Source organism: Musa acuminata, chromosome BXJ3-5 (genome assembly GCF_036884655.1).
Source record: "Musa acuminata AAA Group cultivar baxijiao chromosome BXJ3-5, Cavendish_Baxijiao_AAA, whole genome shotgun sequence".
In the NCBI taxonomy this organism is placed as follows: domain Eukaryota; kingdom Viridiplantae; phylum Streptophyta; class Magnoliopsida; order Zingiberales; family Musaceae; genus Musa; species Musa acuminata.
This window is the reverse complement of record NC_088353.1, coordinates 45,092,674-45,103,326: the sequence shown is the minus strand read 5'-3', so window position 1 is coordinate 45,103,326 and position 10,653 is coordinate 45,092,674. Positions and strand designations below refer to the sequence as shown.

Here is a 10,653-nt window from a genome sequence, read left to right as displayed (position 1 = left end):
ACATTCTCGAACGTGATCCAATTTGAGGTGTTTTGAAGGGTCATTCACGGCCGTGGCTTGCTTCCTTGTGTTGAGAGTCGGCCATCGTGATCGTAGGTGTTTCGACGATCGATGTTGACGCTACATTTTATTTGGGTATGGACTTTTCACTCCCCCCCATCGATTATAGTTGTACGATTCATCCATTTAGTTGTACATGTGCGAGTCGTCGTTTGTCGGGACATAAATGCTGCATGCAATTTGAAGTCACACTTAAAGGAAAGGAAAGGAAACCATATCGTGGAGAAGACACGAAGATATATCATCATCATCCCACAAAACGAGAGGAGGAGGGGAGAGGAGCGATTATTAAGACAAAAAAGTAGTAGTCATATGGCAAAAAAGATGCTAAAATTTGCAAAGAAGCTTCTTTATTTATGAGCGGGACTATGGAAACCATCGATGAAGAAGATTCATCTCTCTCTCTCTCTCTCGACATCCCTAGTTAGGGTGTTTCCGAAACCATTGATTAAGATTCATCTCTCTCTCTCTCTCTCTCTCTCTCTCTCTCTCTCTGCCCTCTCGACATCCCTAGTTCAGCCGTGTCCGAAGATCTCTCTCCCTCTCCCTCTCCCTCTCCCTCTCCCTCTCCCTTTTCTTCCTCTTCTTGGTCACCAAATTAAAGAGGAGGAGAGGCAGCGGCAAAATGCCATCAAAATCCTTGACTCCTCCCCCATGTCTCAATCCCACTCTCCCCCGCCGCAACGCCCCCGATGCGCCGTCGTCTATGTGCGCCAACGACCTGGATCCCCGCTCAGCCGCCCCGCAGTTCCGAGGACCTCACCATAGGCGGGCGCACTCCGAGCTGGCCTTCCGGATTTCCGAGGACCTCCACCTGGGCCCCGTCACCGAGGACGACTTCTTCCGGACTTTCATGGACGTGGAGAAGATCGGATCCGGGGTGGAGGACGGTGCAGCACCCGCTTTAGAAGCCTCCGGCCACTCGGTTCCTCGGGATCGGATGGCGGTGGATTGTTCGTCGGGGAACGAGGAGACTCGAGCGCAAGGCAATGCCGCCGGTGGAGACGCCCGGCCGATGCATCGGCACGGCAGCTCCGTCGATGTGTCGAGCTCTAGAGTCGAGGGAGTGTTCGGGGACGTGATGGAGGCCAAGAAAGCCATGCCGCCCGAGAAACTTGCAGAGTTGGCGGTGATCGACCCAAGGAGGGCCAAGAGGTTTGCACTTTCTCCCAACTATTTCAGTCTTGTTATGATTCTGTCCCCTATGCTTCATGTTTACCACCAATGCTGCTTCGAAATTTTCAGTGGCTTGTTGATCACTTGTTTCCATCGACCATATCAAGATCGATCAAATGAAAAATCAAAATCAAAATGTGGCAAGTAGTTTAATTGTAACCCACATATGAGAATTGCAATTTCTTTAATCTGCCATTAGAAGAATTAGAAAGAATACAAGGCAATTAACAGATATCAAAGGCAGAAAAATCTTTTTGTAAATCACAACTTCCTTGTCTGAAAGCATGATCAGCATAGCTTACAGTGCTAACTTTTATGTTGTTGGCATTATTGGGTTTAAAATACTACATCCTATCATGCTAAGCATTTATTTGTAGTGAGACATAATAGTTGACATATATTGACATTACGATGATGAGAAACTTGAGTGTGGCTTTACTTAAATAATAATTTTAAGTTTGTTAGGTTATTAATTCAAGATAAGCAACTCGATCCTGATTGTACCTGTTTGCTTCCACAACCCTCTAGTGTAATTATTACTTATGCTGAAAAATTGAAATAGATACTACTACATGCTTTGTGCATATTTGTTTTCTATTTATAAATTTATCAATGTATTAATTACCCTTCAAGCTTATGTGCTGCTATTAAAAGCATATTTTGAATTGTTGGACATGACAATTTGCAGAATTCTAGCAAATCGGCAGTCTGCAGCTCGCTCAAAACAACGCAAGGCAAATTATATTTTGGAACTTGAGAGAAAAGTCCAGACTCTTCAAACGGAAGCTACAACTCTTTCAGCGCAGCTCATGCTGCTTCAGGTTGTTATACGTTTGTTCTTTGAAGAGTTGTTGTTTCTTGCTCTTTAAGGCAGTTAATATATTTAATGAGCTATTGTTGGCTGACTTTAGCCTTGTAGTTGATTCATCTACTATGCTTCGGTTATCAAAACAACTAATCATCTTGGTTCTGATTGGACTAGACGTGTAAAGTTCATCATACTTCTGGCCCCTTTAATTTAATTTTGCTTACATCACAGTGTTGTCAGCTTATGTTTGAGGATTAAGCAAGTTGATATTTTGCATTTGGTAGATTGATTTGGTTTAGTCTCAGATACCGGGGCTGTGTTTAAGTCAGACTATGTGTAAGTTTGCATTCAGCAGATTCTAATGATCGTCTGGGGTGTTTTAATTTCGATTACTCACAGATCACTGATTTTATATCCTATAAAGGAGGCCCCAAATAAGAATGAAAAACAACTGGATCTGATTAGTTTTCAAGGGCTGATTAGATTATGGCTATTCAGGAATTAGAAAGAGTCATCAAGTCAGAACTATGTATTTGGCTACGATTGGATCTTATCATTATGTTCCCATGAGACTCATGTTTTATAGGATGGATGGTACGGTTGCAATAGTTGGAAGGAATCTTTAGTTGGCTAGGAAATAACCGACTTATTTTCTTTTATATTATAAAAGTTTCTCTAACTGGGAAGTTTGTTAGTTTAGTTATGGAGGAGAGGGTCCAACAGCTGTCATAATTGAAATTGTACATGATATTAATCAGGGAAAATACAGTCTCCTTTTGTGCATCTATCCTGTTCTCTCTATGGTAAGTGATTGTTTTTTCAATCTCTTCTCTGTTTGATTTGAACAACCAAATTATATGTTCTGATTCAGTTTTTAACTTATCTTTAGCAGGATTTGCCTTTTATGCCATAAAAGGGTCTACTCCCATGCATTCAAAATCAGGATAACTCTCATTTCCATTGAAACTACCTATTTTAATCGAATTTCTCTCCTTATACTTGTCAAGCTTCATGTATGCACTCTGTTTTCTTATCCATTTGCCTAATAAATTTTTCATTGCCTGAGTTGTCATAAGGACTAGAATATTCACTCTGCCTATTTGGAAGAACATGTATGCCATGGAGCTGCACTTAACAAGTTTGAGAGTCTTTCTCCTGGGAAAATCTTTTCAGGATTTACTTTGTCGCTTCACTTAAAGTCAACATAATTTCTTATAAAATATGACTAACCTATCTTCACTATTTACTCTTCTTACCAGAAAGATATATCTGAGTTGGCCACTGAAAATGCAGGACTGAAGTTATGGTTACAATCTATGGAGCAACAAGCTCAATTGCATGATGGTGAGATTTTTCAACTTTCTTACAGTAAATTTTTGAGCAGAACAGAACATGTACATGAATATGTATCTTTGAATTCAACCTTTTATGGACCAGTTAATTTCTGCCTTCCTGTGGTGGTATCTTGCAATTTCTGTCCTATGGTATTAAAAAATTCCTTACAATATATTTATATAAACTTGCAAACATGTTAGCAAAATTGCATAAGCGAACACAACACTTGTACAGGTACAAAGAGAGAGGCCCCCTTTTATGGCTACGATCCTGATGCAAGAACTGGATCGTAACCTCAATATGTTTTCTTAAAAATTGAACATATTCGAGGGTTAGATATGGATGCAACTTTGATGAGAGTTAAGGAGACTGAGAAGATTAGGGAGAGAAGAGAATATTGAATATTCTGCTTGAATGAGATCCCAATTTCCAAGTTCTCTTTCTGTTTCTCTCCCTGTTCCCCTTTTTTATTCTTCTTCCTATTTATTCTGCCCTCCCTTTTATTTCTTTTCTTTCTTCTTTTCAAATATTTGATTCTTTGATAGTGATGTATATAAGTTCCTGAAAAAAAGTGTCTAACTGCTGCCTCCATGCCCATCCATGCATGTTCACTGTCAGGGTGAAGGTGGCATGGGACACAGGCAAAACATAAAATCCAGTAGGCATCATTGTCATCACACTGAGGTCTAAACAAACTGGCACTTAAATACTTGCCTGGAACCCATCTGTTTAGCTAACATTGTTCTGAGTTTGTGTGAATATGAGTTTCCCATGTCACTGAGTCTCTCCACTTAAATATCCAATTTACCTGTCCTTTTAAGTTTTCGCCTTCTGCACAACACATCACTGGGCAAAGTATAACTGTATATAAGGAATCTGTGCATCAAACACCATGATTGATTTTTTGTTTAAAGCCTGGTTTTAAAGCAATGGTTCTGTAATTGTTTACTTATGGAAGCAGTACTGATATTATTGAGTAAGTCTGGATTTTGTTTTTAGATGTTGGAGCATGGCAAGATGTTAATACACCGCAACATTAAGGATTTTCTTTTTACTTAAACAGTTAAGTAATATGTGGGTTCTCTAGCATTTCTGTTTGCCATGTCTGTTTATATAGTCTGCTTAAAATGTTACAAAATGGAAGCAACAGTAAATTTTCAAAGAGACTTGCAAAACAGTGCAGTTTCTCACTGACAACTGGTTCAGAAAAGCATGGAAATGTATAAAAGCTATAGACTGGAATGATCATGGATGTCGTGTTAATTTGGAGTTCATATTTGGTGATCAAAGTGAACGAGACCAAGGAACATGGTAAAGAAGAGATGATATTATCACTGCAAATTTTTAGCATATATAGGCACCAAGAAAACCAACGAATATGGACTGGAAAAGTCATTAGTCTCATGTTACTTTAGAGCTTACATTTAAGTAAAGGTATAATGGAAAATTTTTAAGTCGAACATGAGCGAGGACACTTGATATATAGTAGAATAGAAGCACTCTGTAGGTTGAATTCTTGGCAAACCAGGAAACTGGGACTTTTCTGGTGATAAGGCTAAAAAAAATCACAGATGGATCTTCTTGATGAGGGTAATATATTTCAAAATGCTAGGATACTCTGATATATGTTGTGGGATTTTCTCCTTGTTGTGGTGACATGGAACCAATTTAGTCTATAATTTATTTAAAGAAATCTGATTAGTTTAAGGATATTTCGCATATGTAATAAGTTATCATATGTCAACATCTACTCAACAAGGAGAAAAAGGAAGCAAATGCAAAGATAGAAGAAATCTATTTGTTTTAATCAAATCTTGACTGAAGATTTATCTCTACAAAGATGAAAGTTTATCAATCAAGAATATTGTAAAGAGAGGAAGATTATTTTTCAAATCAAGTTAGAAATATTACCTTCGGAAAGAGGATATCATATATTTGATTTGATGTGATTGTAATTTTCATTATTTTTGCACTTTTCTTTTTATTCTTGTGCTTGAGCCTATAAAATGGGGATATAGCATTGTAATGGTGAAACAGAAATGAATCGATGAATTAAGTTCTTTTCCCACCTTGTGTATGAGTGGTGCGAGGCCACAAGTTACTTTTCTGGTGGAATGATCCCATCATCCACGTGTGAGACATGTGGAGGTGTGAGGTCTTCATCTTGGGAGTGTTCTCTTTGAGTTAGAGCGAGTATGGTAGTTATCCAAGTCTTTTTCTATTATCTTTTATTTGCTTTTTTTTTGTTTTATCTCTCTATTATCAAAAAGAAATTCACTGCTGCTCGTCCTACATCATGAGAAATGGTGACATGGGCAATTTTTCCTAGCCGCTGCAGAGAGAAATGGTTAAGAGTTGATAAAGATTATTGGGTCATTGGTGGAAGAAGTAGGAACGGAGAAGCATCATTCCTGCCAAAGCTACTGATGGCTTAGGATGTAGGATTCCTTTATCGTTTGTGAGTTCCAAGTGTACAGGATATTTTGAACACAATATAAGACCATTCTGTTGTTGCTTAGCACTAAGTTTACAGGCCTGACAAAGGTGTAGGGCAATTTTTCATGTCAAGCCAGACCGAACCAATATGTACACTGATGAAGAACTTATTAGGTCAAATTTTGTTTCATATTTTTGGAAATGATTCTGTGAGTTTGACACATCCATTAAGTGTATGGAAATTTCTGATTACAATATAAGACCAACCACTGTTGCACAGTTCTAAGTTTTCAGGCCTTACAGATGTGTCGCACAATTTTTCATGTCAGGCCAAGCCAAATAAGGACGATCACTGCTGAAGAACTTATTAGGTCAATTTTCATTTCATATTCTTGGAATTGATTATGTGAGTTTTATGCAGTAGGCACTAGGTTGAAGCTTCAAGAATGTTGCCTTCTAAAACATGGACTAAATTCTTCAGTTTGGGGATTGTCAGAATGAAGAATACTGAATATTTTTGTTAACCACATGGTCTACAAGATTAATACGGGGCCTAGTTTCCCCAAAACCCGGTATGTCACTGCAGTGCAGTTTGTTTCCCCATCTATTCCATCAGTGTTTGAATTTGCCAAGTAACCGATAAATGTGATTTATCTGGTTTCTTTTTTCTCTTTTAACTTTTTTAATGTTATTTTTCTTAAAATATCCAAACAAATAATATACCAGAGACAAAAGAAAACTTATTCCTGATATATCTAATTACACAAATAAATCTGTGTTTTGCAACTAAAAATTCAACAATTTTTTACTTGCAACTGAAATTTTGTTTGAGATAGGTGTAGCCTGATCATAAAGTAGTTTAACCTTGGTTGAGTGGGAAAACGTAATATTAGTGTTGTGTTATTTCATGCAACAAAATATTCTTTGTAGGTGTGTATCGAGGCATGGAAGGTAATTTTAACATTTTATTTTGTCATGCATATGATAGAATAGAGGGCTTAGATTTGATTTGTAGAAATATTATCATTTGTTGATTCTCCTGGTGGAGCATTTCTTTGATTATCTTCTAGGTGTTTTCAATGAACAAAATTAGTGATATCAAATTCCAGTTAATGCTGTTTCCATTTGCACCCTAGAAAATTGATTTTCATGTCAAAATTACAGTCATGATGCTCTTCCTTTGTTAGATACACTGCTAGGACAATTGGATAAAGAGTAAATTTCTTTATCATGGAAATATCCTTTCGAAATCCAACCACAATGTGGCTGCAGGTGTCAGTGATGCTTTGAAGCGGGAAGTTGAAAGGCTTCATATTGTAACAGGAGGAAAAGTGAATAAAAGCGAGCCTTATAATCTGGGACTTTTAAATCTTCCCTATTCATCATTTATGATGCCATCTGAGGAGCAACCAAAAATTCATCCACAGGGCCTTGAATGTTATGCTCAGTTTTGTCAATCTCAACTCTATCACAATGATGTGCCTTCAGATATGAAGCAGCAGGGTCAGCTCAAGGTTCTGCCAGGTCTAAACATCAGAAAGGGCTCGATCAAATGTTCTCAATCTAGAGAACTCTATCCCTGCAAGTGAGAGCAGCCACAATTCCTAACAGAACTACAAGTCACAGGTTTAGTTTGAAAGTTTGTCCATAGCCTGACTTCCGCATGCATCTTAAAGGATGCTGTTCTATTAGTTATTTCATTCGTTTTCTTATCCTATTTTTTACTAGGAGATCAGTGATTCTGATTTCTGTGGTGTCTTTATAGTTTGTAGATATTGTCATCTTCTTGTTGATTTGTTTTGGGATCGGTTACCATCTGGTTAACTGTATGATTATTGCGATTGTTTTTGTACCTTTGTGTTGTACTTGAAACTAATTTTTTTTGTGAACAAATGAATCTTGGAAGTGAGATGCTTTCTCTCGAGCTGCAGCTAAATTTGAATTATTTTAGTGATATAAAGCCTCTAGCTTCAGTTTGGATCTCTTGCAAGTTTTCTTGAGCAGATTAGTAAAGTTTTCATGAAGGTTTTGTGGGACAACTCTAGAGAGAGAGAGAAACGGAGACCCTTTGCCTGTTCAGGTATTCTCCACCGTCGGTTGGTCATCGCGTCGACCGGTGGTTGCTTAAATGGTGTTGACTCCTCTCATTCACGATGGGAGTTCTGTTTAAATGATCTAAGTTTGGAGGCGAAGCCGTGCATCTTTCGACATTGTATGGATTTGGAGGAAGGACATATCATCGGGTTGCCTCCGTGGAATACCCTCTACCCTCAACACAAGAAACAATGTTTCATTTTGGATCGTGTCACTTACCACGTGATTGCCTATGTTGTTTAATGGTTATTTTGAGGTCTGAGAATCATCATTCAACAATGATTTGTGGCTTGATTCATGAATCAAGGTTTTGGATCGTTCGACGGTGCATCATAGGTTCGATCATGTCATCTTAGATGGATGTTTTATGGTCAAATTCAATCACGTTAACCTAGATTGACACTTCATGATTAATTTGGATGTATCATTATATACAAACCTTAACATCATATATGGACATATTATGGTCGATTCGATCGTGCTATCATAGAAGAAATATTCTATGATCAGGTTTGATCGCATCATTATATATGGATGCCTCATGGTCTATTCTATTACGTTGTCATAGATGGATGCTTCATGGTTGATTCAACTACTATCATTATAACTCCTTGTTATCTATGTGTGCTATTGACTTTCGTCGCTTTGGGATCAATCGCATCGTCGTAGATGGATGCATTGTGGCCAATTCAATCGTATCATCATAGAGTGAATATTTAATGGCAAGATTCGACCATGTTATCATAGATGAATCATCATGGATAGACGCTCCATGGATGTATCATTCGTATCTTCATGATCGACGAAAGCTAATGTCAGTATTCTAAAGCTCAATAGTTCGAAATGTCAAGCTAAAATATTTACAAAAAGACAAATGAATGAAGGATGGTTTCCTCCTCCGTATACGATTCGACTGATCCTCAAGTTCTGATGTTTGTCCGGCGGTTCAACTGAAAGGGTGGCGTTGCATTCATATGTTTGGCCATAGCAGACTGAGCACTGAGACCATTTAGCTGAATGTCAATGTAATACGTAGACTCCTAATTAGCTTCTAGAAGACAATCGCCATGCAATCATTAAAAACTGAATCAAATCGGATCAAGCATGATAATTAAGAAGACATGCTTATAAAAACTGAAGCAACACAGATAGATGAACCCCTGTACTGTTTATTATATAAGCCAAAACCCAAAGCGATTAAAGCTAATGATACGTAGGATACACATAATTTGGAGGTAAAAAGGATATGATCGAAATGATCATGAAGCATCCCACTATTGTAACATGATCGAATCAGCCATGAAGCATCCATTTATGATAATGCGATTGAATCGATCATGAAGTACCCGTCCATGATGACATGATCAAATTCGATCATGAAATATCTATCTATGATTGCATAATCAACTCCGCTAATGACATGTCCATCTTATGATGACATTGGTCGAACTTAGTATCTATCTATAATGATCTACTAAACCCGACCATAAAACATTCATTTACAATGAGATAATTGAATCGATCATGAAGCGTTCATCTACCATGACATGATCAAACTTAACCATGAAACACCCATCTCTAATGATATGATTGAATCAACCATACAACATCCACCTACTGAATATTTCATCGTTTGTATACAAGCTCTTGCACGAGTATTAAATTCTTTAAGTTAGCAATTCCCTTCACCGTTGTGAGTTTTGCACAACTCTTTCGGTTACTAAGCAACATATCTCACTTTACACGATTTCATCCTTTATCAAGCTGTGGCTTGAACTTAGTCATCCTAATCATTATACACTATACATTCTTCCCAGCTTGCTTATCCTTGTGGTACCTCTTGCACGAAGGGTTAGTCATTCCTCTGAATGTCAATCTCAAATATTCCCTCCTCTGACCAACTCCTTTCCCTACATCTCAATGCTCGTTTCCCCTAAACGATTACATATGATGGCTGCCCTCAACACAGCCCCGTTAGGTAGCTCACGTTTGCATGCCAAGTGTTTTTAAGTGTGATTGTCCCACTCTAATATCAAATGTCACAAACTTAGTTAGTTTTGCCTAAGTCGTGCGAAACTCTTGCATGTGAGTCCGTAAATGTCAACATCTCTGAAATCTCCTATGGTCCTTTAGGACCTATAAAAGAGAAAAAGAGTTAGACAAAACGTTTCACTTGGGATCTATAAGCAACTATTTCAGTATACATTTTATAACCAATACAAATTACAACTATAGACTTTGTAAGCTCTAAACAGTCGCATAACAAAGAGTCCAAAATGACCCACTACAGACCGAAATACTCACAAGTGCCTATATGACATAATCTTCTTTTACAAGCCGAAAGCGGCCATCAAAGCCAACCAAAATATGGTTGGTAAGCCTACTGTCAGCCCTCTACATTTATGTAAAGTATGAATAAAATCGAAAGATACGGACATACATAAGCATTACATCAAATATCTTGTTTACAGGTTCGATGGGATTGGTAGTGGGTCTATCGAGGAAGCCTCAAAAGGTACGAGAGTGAGCGAGGGGTAGACTGATTGCCATAGTGTTGGGGGTGGGGTTGCCTGTTGAGCCAAATGGGATAGGAGGGGGGCAATGGTTTACATCATCCCAACCAACATTTATATCTGATGTGTGAGGCTTAGAAAGGCCTCGACAAGAATGAGTATGTGCCCTGCGTTTGGCCCTGAAGAGGAGAGCCTGAGGTCGTTGAATAGATGCCGATAGCACCGTAGGGT

At 38.2% G+C, this 10,653-nt stretch overlaps 1 protein-coding gene across 1 annotated transcript; it reads left to right on the top strand.

The window, feature by feature from the left end:
• Positions 1-292: 292 nt before the first annotated feature.
• On the top strand, positions 293-7,667 carry LOC103986061 (transcription factor RF2b-like). Its single transcript, XM_009403938.3, has 4 exons — positions 293-1,215; positions 1,925-2,057; positions 3,304-3,388; positions 7,088-7,667. The coding sequence occupies exons 1-4, from the start codon at positions 686-688 to the stop codon at positions 7,402-7,404; spliced, it is 1,065 nt and encodes a 354-aa protein (XP_009402213.2). The 5' UTR covers positions 293-685; the 3' UTR covers positions 7,405-7,667.
• Positions 7,668-10,653: the final 2,986 nt, after the last annotated feature.